Here is a 16,138-nt window from a genome sequence, read left to right as displayed (position 1 = left end):
GCCTTGGTTAGACCATCAAGCAGCCAGGTGTAAATTACACCACAGGAAGAATTCAAAGTTCTAGTGCCTTCACACAAACAGGGTAGCCGTGGAGAAGCGAGGCAGCAAGCAGTTCTTGCATTTGAGAATCAGATGCCATCTCCAAAAGCAAAGTACCATTCCGTAAACAAGAGCAGGATTTCATACGGCCAGCAATTGTATCAACACCTTTCTGGATAATAAACGGATTGACCATGGCAAAGGACTGACCGTCTTCTGTACGTGTGACCACAAGGAACCGCAGTGCAGCGGAAAGGATCTTCGAATCATTAGCCTCATTACGTTTACGTTTTGTCGGCGTCAATGGGGAGGATGACTAACTCATCCCCTATGACTGCCAGCGTCTCCAATGGTGCGTTCCTTCCAACTGGGGGCCCCCTTCACAAGGGGCAAACCTGTCTTAGGTGACTGTTCACACCTCAGGTCACACCTCCCTAACACCTGACGGAGGGACCAATCGGCAATTTGGGAAGGTTACAGCTCAGGCAATCACCCCTCCCTGGGCTTGGCCTGCACCAGGGGGTAAGTGCAAACTCTACATTTCGACCAGGGGCTGGGAATTACGCATTACGCAGTCACCTGATATGCTTCAGACGTGTGTGGCGGCCTTCAGGAGCGCACACGGAGGAAGAAAAAAAAAGAGGATCCTCAAATGCAGAAGCAGAGGAACGAGAGGAGAAGGGAAACAAAAAAAAGGAAAAGAGAGAAAAAAACAAAGTTGAGACTGTTCACGCATCAGCGACAGAATGCAGAACATTCCCAATAATACCCCAGACAAAAGAATAGTAAGAGGATAGACACGCAGCACAGAAGGGAAAAAATGCTGCAATGGCTGGGGCCCCGTGGTTGGCAAGCAAGAACACACCAAAGAGTGGTGAGTCCCCTGGGGGGAGATTCCAGTGTGCTAACCACTGCACCACCTCGCTCGGTTGAACCCAAGACTTTGTTATGGTGGTATTGCAAATGGCTGAAAGCAAAAAGAAAGTACAGCTGTAATTCTTCATGAAAGCAAGCAGAGTGTGGTGGTGGGAGTGAGTTTTGGAGGGCGGGGTAAATGTAATAGGTCTGCGAGACAGGGTTTGTCAGCTATGAAAGGATGTTGGAGAGGTTTGGAGGCTGTTGTATAGGTGGTAGTCAGTGATGCTCCAAGGCGAGAGTAGGAAGTGAGCAGGGTGGAGAGCTTTTTGAGGTGCCCCTCCCACTACCACACAGAATCCAGAACCTAAACAGACCCCTAACACAGTCATGAACCTTTCCTCCAGAAGCTTTGGCCCCACAGAAAAGTCAGTTTTTCCCAAAGGCCTCACCTTTTGCCCCACTCCCAAATTCAATCATGCAGGACTTGTTAAAGACCTTTCCGCCTTCTCCCGGTCCCTAAAGTGGAACCTTTTTTTAGACACCAATCCTACTAATCAGATTCAACCAAAGACCAATATTGAAACATGCCTAGCTCAGTTCACTCCTCCATTCCACTATGATCCACCCACACTGCCCCCAGATCACCCCTTGTTAACTTTCCAGAATTTATTAACCTTTAACCTTGCCTCACCATCATTCCCCAAATCCCTGAACATGCAAACTAACCTTACATCCACAGAAAGAATCTCAGTCCACCATCTAAAAACTGATCTTGACCTTACAATCCTACCTCTGGAAAGGCTCCACCACTGAGTTTTTGGACCAAGAGGATTACCTGGCTGAAGGACTCCGCCAGCTGTCAGATACTTCCACCCACAAACCTTGCCACAGTGACCCCATTCCAGAAATCCAGAAGGATCTCCAGTCACTTCACAAGTCTTTAGACCCATCCCAAAGCCTCTCCCTGGAGTCCATCTCTCTGCTCACCCCTACCAGTCTCCACACTCCTACCTTCTACATGCTTCCTAAAGTCCATAAACCTAACCATGCATGACGCCCCTTTGTGACTGATTACTGTGCTCCTACTGAGAGAATCCCTGCTCTCGTAAGCCAGCACCTTCAACCTATTACCTGGAACTTACTCTGCCCCAGCCTCCTCCTTACCCCCACCCAGTCGCCACTTCCATCATGCACTGATGCTGCTCGCAGTGTCGTTTCAGTTGCCTAAGACAGCAGACGTTTGTTAGAGTTGCATTTGCTTGAGAGAGAGAGAGAGAGAGAGAGAGAGAGAGAGAGAGAGAGATAGTCATCTATTTGTGTATTTGTGATGAAGGTCTTACTGGGAAAAAGCTCTATTTGTGACAGTCTTTTTTATGTGCCTATCTGCTACACAGCATCTCTGCTATGTGGTGAGTAGCAACTTTCATTTTCTAATATTGATAAATTAAGTAGACTTTATGGTAGCAGTAATGGTGTATCTTGCAGATATTCCAGATTACCTCAAAAATGTAGTCTTCTCAAAAGAAAAAACAGGACGTAGTGCACTGTCCAGATTAGTAATAAATCAAAAGGTAGATTCCTGAAGACTCTTCAATATGAATCGTAACAAGAGTTCTGCTCTTCAAAAATTTAGATTTAGGTCATCATTCCATTTTATGGGAGTTCAGATGGTAATACCTTAACATTTCACATACGTGACTTTTTCTACTTACTTGTCACATGGATCATCCCATGTCGATAGATAGATAGATAAAGGAAGGATCATCATGAAACTTGGCTTATTTAATCACGCTACAGAGATAAATCCCATGTCGATAGATAGATAGATAAAGGAAGGATCATCATGAAACTTGGCTTATTTAATCACGCTACAGAGATAAATCACCATACCAAATTTAAGCATTTTTATTTTCATCTGTTTTCATTCTATCATATAAGAAATTTGGAAGTTGACATTTTTACCACCACAGAGAGGAAGATGACGCTTGATAACACTTGGAAAATAAGTTAATTTTTTTTATTATTCCTCATCCATACTATGGGAAATTGCTGGTTATGCAGTCTAAAGCACGAGGATTGTAAAAAATACCCAATACCTTTAAATATTCTCAAGGCAGAAAAAATGTATGCTTAAAAGATTTTTGTTTATTTTGTAACAAATATGGTTTAGCATTACGTTTAAAATTACATAAAAGAAATTGGATAATCCTCAAAACCATTTTCCCCAAAACAATGCTTCAAGTATAGGCTACAATATGGAAACATAAAATCTGTGCTGTTATTCTTCAAATACTTGAATAAACAATTACCTAAGAAATAATTCACACTGAACTAAGAAGAAAGGACAAATTCAGTTGCTGAGTACACCAGCATCACTGAAATGGTTTTAGCAACCAATACTTTTCAAATTTCTGATTAACTGATAACATAAGAATATTACGAAACACTATAAGGGTATTGCCACAGAGAAAGTGTGACAGAGATGCTGAAGAAACTAAACTGGTGGACTCTTGAAGAAAGATGTAAACTATCCAGAGAAAGTCTATTAACAAAGTTTCAAGGACCAATTTTAAATGATAACTGACATTCCTTGTGATAGAAGAAAATTTGATTCCATTTATATATGCAGCTCGTAAGTATACTATGGGATCATCACTGAAGTAAATACAGCAGAATACGATGTTATTGCTCAGTTTAAGCATACTTCAGGATCACCACCACCATTCCACTGACTACACAACAGGAGATTTGACCAGTGCCAATTGTTCATGGCTTGCTTTTGTTGACCCACTTAACACATCAACGGCAAGAACATATCAATCTTCAAAGCCACATACATGTACTACTTAAAACAGAATATCCCTGTTTTAAATTACTTTAACATTGTACAACAAGATTAAAAAAATTAATAAATCAGAGGGTCCATTATTGTTTGAACTTTGTTTTTATAACTGCTGTTTGTTTTGTATGTTTAATTACTTAAATTTCAGTTCTGTTGTAAGCATATGGTCTAGGACCTGTGAAATCATCTATTCCTACCTGCTCACTCATGAACCATTCTTATTGACATTGGTCCATGGTTTTTAAGCAAAATATTATTTATTAATTGATTTTACTATGTTTTGAACAATAACAGATTGTGTAGGATGAATGAATAAAAACTGACCTAAAACTTCTAACACAGCAGGAAAAATAATATAAAGGCACAAAAAACCCTTCTTTTTTGCCTTGGGGAATTTATTGAAAATCTTAAATAATTGTTTACAATCCTTATGCTTCAGAGAATAAAGTCATCAAATTTCACACATCGTACAATAACAACAAAATTTTTAATGTATTCCCAAAATGTTATCAACTGTCATTTTGCACTATCATGATGTTAAAAAAAGTCACTCTTCCAAACTCTGAAATATGACAACTGATGAAAATGGAGAGACATGTATGTTAACATTCAGTATGTTTACTTATCTCTGTAAAGAGAACACATGAATTAAATTTCATTCAAATCTTAGATAGTGGGTGAGAGAGCTCAATTGATTTGACATGGAATGAACTACATAGGTGCAACCAAACAGTAAAGAAATTTTTTATCCGCGTAGTAAATGTAATATATAAATTTGATTCCACTCACAATAAATTCACTATTTTGCACCACGTGCTGATGCATTACGAATTATTCCCAACTCTGCCATTACACTACAATTAAACTAAAAGCATTAAATTGTAGACCAACTTACAGTTGTGATTGAGGTACATGTAGCAGTTGCTGTAGTAACTGGAAGGGTTGTAACTATTACACTGCCTGATTGAGCAGATGGTGTTGAAACGTTGAGTGAGAGGGAGATGGGTGCTGGCAAGCCTGGGATAGTGACCTGGACAACAAAGAATTCCACAGAATGTTGCATCAATTGTTAGTTCATCTGAAGGAAACAAGTACACAACACCCTACTACATCCTCTTCAAAAATAAAAAAGCCACAGCTTTTCTTTCCAAGTCTATATCTCTAGTTACATTAGCTGTACGTTAAATACACAGATGAACAAATAGATACCAATAACTTGGAACAAAATAATTGCACTAAGAACATTATTACAACAATGATCTGTTGTACACTAATGAAGATAGCTTCACCAATTAGACAGAACACTCACAGTTAAGCACAAAATAAAAATTAGTTTATCAAGATGAATTACATACATCCTTGCCAATAAAGTAAAGTGCACCGAACTAGCAAATGAGGAAACACTGCAAATAATGTTAACAAATGCACAGACATTAAAATACAGAATATAAAATTTGTTTACTACCAGGTGCACAAAAGAGCCAACCAGCTTAAAACACACATTAAAATTTTATCCTTAACATGGTTATACATTAAGCAGAATTTTAAAACTCTTACCTTATGCACTTCCTATATGAGAAGGGGCTATTAGTATTGTCGGAGAAACTGATATAAAGGCACTGCTTCTCTTCCCAACAGCTTGAGGGTGAAAGAAAACAAGCCAGGTTTACCACTCAGGAAAATATACTGACACTATTCCAAGGTGATGTTATAAGGTGTCTCTGCTTTAGGACTGTTAACTCTCAGCAATTGAGAGCTTCTACAAAAAATCTTCCGCATATATCCATCTTAGTATGTAAATTAAGTGACTTGTCAAGTCACAGAATATGATAAAACTATTTTCTTTTGTTCTTTACAATGATGACACTTAACACAAACTACATAAAATTTTGCACAGTTCTCTGCAAACAGTCCATACCTAACCCCTTGAAGCACTGCACAGTTACTAAAATTGCTGAATGAAACTCTTCAGTCTACCAAAGGAACTTAACTTTAATGTCACCTATCTGCTAAAGAATATTGTTATCTGTAGCTGGTGAAACTGTGCAGCTGAAACACCCCACCATTTCATCTTCATCTTCAGGCATAACCAAGAAACTGGACAGAATCCATGATTCACAGCTCCATGTACGGTTTGCTCTGCAGTATTGGCAGATGCTACAGTGACTAATAACATCTCAAAGGCTTTGAAGCCATCCAATTTGGTAGTGATTTGGGGGCTATACAAGTGTAATTTGACGATGCACTTGTCCTTAAGCCCTCTCACTCTAAGAAATGCATGAACTGCATTTTTCAGAAGTTATATAAATAGCAGTGTGTTCCATCCAGGAGTTCATTTCTGTTCTGGCTGTATGTTGGTGTGGATAATAAATGTGCTTTCAGTGCTGAAAGTGTTGCATTTCATTGACAACCCTGCTCACAGATTTGCAGTCTAATGTGATTACGACATCACATTGTTAGATACAGACGCCAGGCACCTCAAAACATCTAGATCACCAACTAGACACTATAAAAGCTGTCATCTAAATGGCTAGACACTTGAATATGGGTGGTTCATTGTTACAAGGTCCGTATACTCAACGAGACCAATAGATTCCAAGCCAGCAGCACGTCAGCTACATATGAAACATACATCAGTGTTTTCCACAGACACTAGTCACAGGACCTGATGAAATGGCTGAAAGGGATTGACAGGTAGAATGATATGATGTGTTTTGAATGTATCCTTTTACTAGGATGGAATTACCCAGCAATGGTTCAATACCTGGGAAAAATTCCAGACTGAACTGAAAAAATTGTTTGGTGCAACTGACAGCAAGTCCGCTTAGCAGAAGAAAAATTTAAGAATAGTGCTCCACAGCATTGTGAAACAACACAGTTGTACGCTATGTGATCAAAAGTATCTGGATACCTGGCTGAAAATGACTTACAAGTTCGTGGTGCCCTCCATCGGTAATGCTGGAATTCAATATGGTGTTGGCCCACCCTTAGCCTTGATGACAGCTTTTACTCTTGCAGGCATACGTTCAATCAGTAGCTGGAAGGGGTCTTGGGGAATGGCAGCCTATTCTTCACGGAGTGCTGCACTGAGGAAAGGTATCGATGTCAGCCACGGAGGCTTGGCATGAAGTCGGCATTTCCCGAAGGTGTTGAATAGGATTCAGGTCAGGACTCAGTGCAGGCCAGTCCATTACAGGGGTGTTTTTGTCATATAATCACTCCACCACAGGCTGTAAATTATGAACACATGCTCAATTGTGATGAAAGATGCAATCGCCGTCCCTGAATTGCTCTTCAAGAGTGGGAAGCAAAAAGGTGCTTAAAACATCAACGTAGGCCAGTACAGTGATAGTGCCATGCAAAACAACATGGGGTCCAAGTCCCCTCCATGTAAAACACGACCGCATGATAACATCACCGCCTCCGAATTTTACTGTTGGCACTACACACACTGGGAGGTGACTTTCACCAGGCATTCGCCATACCCACACCCTGCCATCAGATTCCCAAATTGTGTACTGTGATTAGTAAATCCACACAATGTTTTTCCAATGTTCAGTCTTCCAATATTTACGCTCCTTACACCAAGCAAGGCATCGTTTGGAATTTACTGGCATGATGTGTGGCTTATGAGCAGCCGCTGGACCATGAAATCCAAGTTTTCTCACCTCACGCCTAACTTCCATAGTACTTGCAGTGGATCTTGATGCAGTTTGGAATTCCTGTGTGATGGTATGGACACATGTCTGCCTATTACACATTATGACCCTCTTCAACTGTCGGTGGTCTGTGTCAGTCAACAGACAAGGTTGGCCTGTACGCTTTTGTGCTGTACGTGTCCCTTCACCTTTCCACTTCAGAAACAGTGGACCTAGGGATGTTTAGGAGTGTGGAAATCTCGCGTGCAGACACATGACACAAGTGACAACCAATCACCTGTCCACGTTAGAAGTCCTTGAGTTCTGCGGAGCGACCCATTACCTCACTTTCCTGTTCCAGTTGTGTATGGTTCGCGGGAAGAACGACTGTCTGAAAGCCACCGTGCGCACTCTAATCTCTCTAATTTTACATTCGTGATCTCCTTGGGAGGTGTAAGTAGGGGGAAGCAATATATTCGATATCTCAGCCAGAAACGTACCCTCTCGAAACCTGGCGAGCAAGCTACACCGCGATGCACAGCGCCTCTCTTGCAGAGTCTGCCACTTGAGTTTGTTAAACATCTCCGTAACGCTATCACGGTTACCAAATAACCCTGTGACGAAACGCGCCGCTCTTCTTTGGATCTTCTCTACCTCCTCCGTCAACCCGATCTGGTACGGATCCCACACTGATGAGCAATACTCAAGTATAGGTCGAACGAGTGTTTTGTAAGCCACCTCCTTTGTTGATGGACTACATTTTCTAAGGACTCTGCCAACGAATCTCAACCTGGTACCCGCCTTACAAACAATTAATTTTATATGATCATTCCACTTCAAATTGTTCTGCACGCATACTCCCAGATATTTTACATAAGTAGCTGCTACCAGTGTTGTCAATCTGAATATGACAGATGCCACAAAATTTCACAGTTGATGAAAGGAGTCACAAGAAGACACACTCTTCTTGTAAAGGATGTCATAACAGAAGAATCACTCAAGTATCAACTCTGGAAATGCAAGAGAAAAGTCAGATGAAAGACATATTATCAGTTCTCAAATGTGGTCCCTGTGGCAGTTGTGGAAGACCACCATCAGCTCGCCTCTCTGATTCACCAGATTGCAAGAGAAGAGATACAGCATTTTATGGCAGCCAAAACTGTTGGACTAAGTACACAAGAGCTAGCAGTCATGAGCATCTCCCCATTTATCAAGAGGTTATAGAGAACTTTGAAGAATAGGTGTATTGATCTTCAGCACCATTCTTCACCACTAGACAAAAGTGCCATGAGGAATGGACTCAAGTCAACTGAGACTTGTGCCGCCACCATCAAACAACAAATGAGTGAGCAACCAACGCAGGTACAACAAAGTCCTCCGCCAAGTAGTGTAACACCCCACAGCACAACAGCATTTGGAGGATTCAGAACAACGTACCTGTCCATTTTCACTGTAGATGCCCTGACATGTTGTAAGCAACTGTCAAGAAAGACGACGAGTGTTGAACAACAATCATTACAACAGTCCCATTCATGCCAGTCAACACATTGGACAATTCCAGTCACCATATCCTGAGTGAGGTCATTCCCCCACAAGTCTTGGCCCTTCCTAACTGACATATGGGTTACCAGCCAGCCACTCATATAGCATCTGAATTCAGGAAAACTGAGTGAAGTGAACATCTATGTAGGTGAAGATGCCACTAATGAAAATCCCCCATGGATGAAAGTTACCAAGGTTACCAAGATGACAGGAAATCTCATTAATGTCATCATTGATGGCAAACCTGTATGGGTGCTAGTTGACTCAAGGACTAGTTTCTTGTATTTTTGAATGTTATCGTCACCATCTAAAGAAAATCATTTTCCAACAATGGAAAATCCAGGACGGAATGTAACAAATCATTTTCTCTCATACAAAAGTGACTGTGCTGAATGTCACAAATGAGAAATATGTCTGGATATGAACATGTATTGCTACGCAACAACGATCACCAATCACTGACAAAACACAACTCTTCAACTTCGTTGTTTTAAGAGAATGTTTGTAGTCATTATGTACACGAAACTTCAGACTGAGAAAGCTTCTACAATACGCATGAAACAAAAACTTCTCTGATGGTTTTTCTGCTTTTGAAGACGATGTCATCTCACGAGTTTCAGTTATTAATGGAGATGTCAGTTGAACTATGAAGCTTTTGTTGGTTGCAAAAAGCTACCCAGGCTCGTAAGCGAAATCTATATGCCAGCAGCAATCATAAGCACTGTACGTAATACAGGAGAACTTTGGCTCACTGACTGTCACAAGCTGCCACAACTCAAGGTATGTGCACGAGCAGTTAGCTTAGAGTCACTGAGTAAGAAGCATGCTCCACTACCACTGTATACAGCACACGTTCATAAACTACTATTGAACGGCCAATAGTATATGGCCTGACTGAGGACAACGCTGGAGCCATTCTGCATCAATCTTTGGATGCTTTCAATTTCAGAGTGGAGAAAAGACCAAGCAACCCATAGTAAAACACTGCTTAACACTTGGAACATCAATGAGCCTGCACTCAAATAACAGAATGACAGATAATTCAGGAGGAAGTGAAGAACATACTGTGAGATGACATCACTGAACCCTGAAAGATTTCTTGGTCCTCTCCTGTGGTCCTTGTGAGGAAGAAGTATGACATTTGGCATTTCTGCACCAATTTCCAGTGTCTGAACAAGATCATGAAAAAATATGTCTACCCATTGCCACACACTGGTGACACCCTAGACTGCTGAAAGGAGTAAAGCATTTGTCAACTATGGACAAACAGACAGGCTACTGACAAACTGAGGTTGATGAAGCTGACTGACAAGTAATTACCTTCGTGCGACGGCCTCTATGAGTTTAAAGTTATCCCATTTGGACTCTGTAATGCTTTAGCCGCCTCCAAACATATGACCAACAACCGACTTCAACACCCTAAATCATTTTTCTGAACACTTTTGAAGAACCTTTAAGTCACTTAACCACCATGTAGAAGTTTGTTCAAACTGCAGGCCTCTACCCAAACACAAAAAAGTGCTTCTTTGCCACCCAAGAGATAAAAATCTTGGCAACTGAGTCCATCCTGTTCAAGACATACATCATGATGTGAGAATTTTTCTCAAAATATGCTCATACTATGGGCGATTCTTGGAGAACTTGTATCAAGGCATATCCCTTGCAAGAACTACTGCAGGCATAGGACAAAATTTCCTGGGATGACATGCATGAAATATCTTTCCATATCCTTACGGAAGTGCTAACATAGTCTTCAGGGATATTTCAGGGAATCCTGTGACAGAACATAGCTACGTGGAGGAAATATCTGCCATCGCTGCAACGAACTACATTACTGCGAACAGACGGAAGAGCTACCACTGCTGAAAACTGTAGACGATTTGAAGAAGGAGCCAACCAAATGAGAATTCCAATTAATAAATGCGATTATGATCCAAAATGGTGGGAATGGTTGCTCATCAACCCAGCTCATCTACAGCCAGCTATCCTCAAGTATTTTCAAAATGTTTCAAATCCGGTCACCTGAGATTTGAGAAGGCTCTAGGCAGAATGAGATGAATGTATCACTGGCTATGTCTCTATCGATCCATTAGACACTATGTGAGGCACTGTAAAGAATGACAATGATGGAATGCTTCCCACAACCACCTATCAAGCATTTGATACCAATTCTCCTGCAGCTGCACCATTCCATTGTACTGGAATCAACCTCTTGGGGGAGTTTACAAAGTCAACAAATGGTAATTTATGGATAACAATCTGCACTGGCTATTTCACCTGCTTTGCTGTCACCAAAGCTTTGCCGACTGCAGAAGCTCCAAAAATTGCCAAGCTCCTTGTAGAAATATCAGTTTTTAATTTAAAGCACCCTGTGTGATGATCTTTGACTATGGAAAAGTTTTCCAGTCCAGGCTGGTATAACTTCATATTGCAACATCACCCACAGGATGACAACTGCCAACATGCCACAGACAAATGGCTTCACATAATACTTTAATAAGACATTGGCAGATACGCTCTCGACGTATGCCGACGTCAAACAGAGAGATGAGGATAAAATATTGCCCATCATTACTTTTGCATACACTACAGCAAAGCAATACATTACAGGATTCACATTGTTCTTCCAGCTCCACAGCAGTGAGATCGAAATGACAATGGATACAATGTTTCCATTTCAGTCAGATGAAACTCAGGATGACTACATGAAATACCTCATTACCAGGACAGAAGAAGCATGGCAGGTGTTTCGCCTACAGTCTCAGGAAGCCCAGGAGAAGGACAAAAAAAGCTGTAATGCCAAGCACTGCCTAGTGAGTTACAGCAAGGGAGACGGTATTGATTTTTATGGCAGTGCGCAAAGTGGAACTACTGGAAAAGTCACTAAAGCACTACTTTGTGCCACAACGTATCCTTTGTTACTTGTCAGACATCATCATACATGACGTCAAGGATACAAAACTGCAGAGACGTTGCCTTTGCCCCATATGAAGCCCCAAAGCAGTCCTGAGGTTCAGATCGACAATGGGGCCTTCTCATTCATGGAAATCAAAGATCTCTTCGATAATCACAATGCTTTGATGAGAAGGGCTACTTTTGATGCTCCTCATGGTGAGGCTCTGCTAGCAATGGGAGATGAAGGACCATTGAAAAGATCTAAATCAAGGATGCTGTAGTGAGAACTTCTGAAACAGCTGGTTGCGCAAAAGAGAGAACAATGCTACTAACCATGATGCAAGCAGGGTGTTGTAGTGGTTAGCGTAGTTATCTGTCATGCTGTGGGTTCCCTGTTCAAACCATCCCACTAGAAATTTTACTTACAAGTAAACCTACTCGAGGAATACACTACTATTTTGGGAGACTGCATTCAATATTCCAGCCACCTCTCTGTCATCTTCTGTTTCGAAGTAACTATGGTCACTGAGAGAATAAGTAAATGATTCTGATCATTGTACTGACTAAGTTAATCAACACTTCTTAGGATATTTTGTCAGATCAGTTGGCAAAATTTTAATTTTGAGTTAACTGAACGTTTCTTACATTTCTCTTGTAACTATCATTTGGACTTGTAACAATGAAGGAAAAGACAGATAGCTACTTACTGGAAAGAAGACATGTCAAGTTGCAGACAGGCACAATTAAAACACGCGTGCGCGCCCGCGCCCGCCCGCACACACACACACACACACACACACACACACACACACACAACATTCACATGCACACGCAACCGCCAACCCCAGCATTCCAGTACAAGATGCTGGAGTTGACAGTCACGTGTGCATGAGGTATGCTTGCTTGCGTGTGCTTGCGAATGTTGAGTTTTGTGTGTAGGTAGCACTCTGTCTTTTCCTTCATTGTTGATATTCCTACCTGGAGTTTCCATAGTTTCATTTTGACTTTTTTCAGCTTTTACATGTCAACAGCTGTGACTGTTTGAATTTGTAATGAATCACACTTCACTTCAATTTTCTATCAAGTCCCTGAAACAGCTACTGAACTGCAGCAGGTCTTTCCCAACCCTCAGAATCTCGCAACTCAGATTTGTGTCTAAAGCCTTTTATTGAATACTCCTGAATTTCCTCTACTGATACACCAAATATTCTTCCTCACTATGGTGAGCTGCCCAGATAATCTACAACATCTCTAGTCACTTTCAAAGTAAAAATATTTTCCCAATTTGCTCTTCTTGATGCACAGAACAAGCTCCCAAGAATCTCTGTCCTTATCTTCTGTTTTGATTGTATTATTCTCTCATCATATAACTGGTGAGTTGAGATTTCCCATAGTACAATCATATGATTAGGAAATTAACCCACAATATTCTCCAGGTTTTCTATGAAGCACCGAGCCCCTACAGTTCAAGACAAGTGGTCTACAACAGCATTCACCAGCATGTTTGACACTCAACTTCCTCCTATATATTACAGAGTTCTTTAGAGCAATAAATACATTCCAATCATTGGTGTCTAATCATTCTTGTGACATCAACTCTATTCACATCAAGTTTCAGCCAGCTTTCTATTCCAAGTACTTTGTGGTCACTGTTACATTTACTGTGATTAATCTGGAAGCTTAACATGGATGCTCCTGCAATTAAAAGTCACATTAATGTTTCCTCGTTCTGATCTGTAAGAATGAAAGTTTTGCTCAGTGATCCATGTGGCTCATACACTCCTTTCTCCACTCTTAGTGTGCAAGCCACACACATTCTGCTATCCCAGCAGCCACACCCTGTGCGCAGTGCACATTTGACCTATTTAAGTCTGATAAGTGGTATGGCACTTAACCACTGAGCCATGCATTGCACAAATACTGTACTTAAGTCGTGGGGTCTCTCTCTACAGTCCCAGCAGATGGTGTTGTCCATTGATATCTTAATAAATATAGTACTGAACCCTAAGCTCTGTATAAAGTGAAACCTCAGTCAGTTTCACTTCTTGATTATGTATGCAGCAGTGCTCCGAGACTGTCGGTTTGCTTGGTTGTTTTAGGCGGATGTGTCACTGATGTTCCTTGCATCTCTCGTTGAATGTTCTAATAACCTGCCTTACGAAAGTCATGTCACATTTGCACAGAAGGTGGCAAACATCCGGCTTTGGACACCTACATTGTGTTTAATATTTGAAAGAAGACTTTTCATCTTTTGTTGACACACTGAAGTACATTTCCACAGGAGTCTACTGATATTTCTGGAGACTGGGGTGGCATAAAGCACAAACCTGACTTTTGGCTTTTCCTTTTTCTATTTCCGTCTCAATCTCTTCCCCAAGGGCAGTCAACCTCAAGTGCAGTCAATTTTGACTGCAATGCCTGCTCAATTTATTGATCGGAATACTCATTCCCTGGGAACACTATACACAGGTGATGTAATTACTCAGCGCTCTATGGATCAGAGTGTTTAGCACAGCATTTCTTTGTGACATGATGGCAGTTCAAGGCATGAATAATAAGAGGTCAGTGTACATGGGTTTCCAACGTGCTCTATGAATCATATATTCTTGTCTTAACTATTTATGAGCATCATCAGTGGTCTGTAATTAAAGATATTTACAACCTGATTAGATTTCTAGTTCAAAAAACAATTCATTAACAAATTGCTGGTTTTTACTTACTGTAATTTATGCTCGGATTTTCACCCACAGCAGGAAATGCTGTTTGCTAGCACATTTTTGGGTTCTTTCTTCTTTAGACACTGATAATTGTGGTTTAATTTTAAACTGCTTTGCTGAACAATGGATTTTTGACGTTTAGCATGGCACAATTCCACACACCACTGTTCACTGTTGATCTGCATATTTCTAAGTGTGTATCATGTTTTGTAGTTGTCAACATTGCCACCAGTTGTCATTGATATACATTTTTCTCTCTTTGTAGTTCATTATATCTGTGTTATTCTAGAGTCAATGTTGGCAACATTACAAAACACAATACGCACTTACAAGGGGACCTTCTGATCTCGGAAATTCAGTTCGGGATGAGACTTCAGAGGTTGGTAGTATACCTGAAGTGTGTCCACACATAGAAGTCTTACAAGCACACTACACAGAAAATTCTGAGAAAAGAGGATCTAAAGTTTTAAGCATAGCTCATACACACTTCGTATATGGTTATAAGTAGCACTCCAACATACAGATGGAATGGCTCAGTCAGTAGCAGGCTAGAATGTCATATGGTTGAACCAAGTTTGATCCTAGCTGTAAGCTCCAATTTATTTTGCTTTCTTAATTGCTTTAAAAATTATAAAAATTCTTAAAAGTTTATGACCTGAAGGATTAACAATTAAATCATAAATAATTTCAATTGCATTTTAATGGTGGTAAATTAAAGCATTAATTACTGTCATTACAATGTTATTACAAAACTGGGCAATATTATAAGCTGTGGAATTATTCTAAATATTCATTGTAAATTTAAGGCAAAAGCGTCTTCATGGAAAAGCAGGGTATAGCTGTTGGGCAGACGATCAGTAAGTGTCAAGGCCCGCACAGAGCTATATGAACACTGTGCCTTACCTACTACAGTGCCAGTTCATTCAACTTTCATAGACTGGAGCATTCTGTACTGTGAAATATTGTTGGCATTTTTACAATATTGTGAATTAAAAATGTCTGCCAAAGACACTGTGAAAGTATCAGAGGCTGCACATTCATTATACAGTGAAGTGTCAAAGATGACGTTAAAAGATGCAGTTGTTTATTATGAAATCTTGCTTACTGCAAATAATTTGATTAAAGCAAAATCTTCAATGTCATTTTTTCGCTAAGCAATGCTGGTGGGCGAAGAAATTATAGGCATACCATTTACATGTTGGGTGATAAAAGTCCTTGTGACTGATGAACTTGCTCACAAAAATGAAAACTGTGAAGGTGAACCTTTCGAAAAGTACAAAGAACCGGATCAAAAGAAGGCAAGAGAAGTCTTTCTTTGGATAGCAAGATTAACGTTGTTAGTATCATCACAGAAGTTCACCCGCTGTGGAAACTTTAAAAAGGGGGGCTGGGGTCAGGGGGCAGGGTGCTGCAGCCTGTTAAGAAAGAAGAAATAGTTACCCAAAATGGGTAGGGAAAAAAAGAAGGCAATCAATTTGATAAGTACCAGCAATCAGTTCCTGGACAAATGATTGTTTTGTTGAAGCACAAGAGAATTATTAGCAAGTGACAATATATAATTTACAACAGTGGGCTTTAGCAACAGCACAACAGTTTATAGATTTTGA

The 16,138-nt window shown here is 40.5% G+C and overlaps 1 protein-coding gene across 2 annotated transcripts in view; it reads right to left on the bottom strand.

The window, feature by feature from the left end:
• The window catches only part of LOC126412455 (putative mediator of RNA polymerase II transcription subunit 26), a 277,940-nt gene that overhangs the window by 129,774 nt on the left and 132,028 nt on the right, over positions 1–16,138 (bottom strand). For both annotated transcript variants that reach the window (XM_050082064.1, XM_050082063.1), the window contains one exon: positions 4,635–4,769. In XM_050082064.1, the coding sequence (XP_049938021.1) occupies positions 4,635–4,769 (135 nt within the window). The remainder of the gene's footprint in view (positions 1–4,634; positions 4,770–16,138) is intronic.

This window comes from Schistocerca serialis, chromosome 7 (genome assembly GCF_023864345.2).
Source record: "Schistocerca serialis cubense isolate TAMUIC-IGC-003099 chromosome 7, iqSchSeri2.2, whole genome shotgun sequence".
NCBI classification, from domain to species: Eukaryota; Metazoa; Arthropoda; class Insecta; order Orthoptera; family Acrididae; genus Schistocerca; species Schistocerca serialis.
This window is presented reverse-complemented; position numbering and strand designations above follow the sequence as displayed.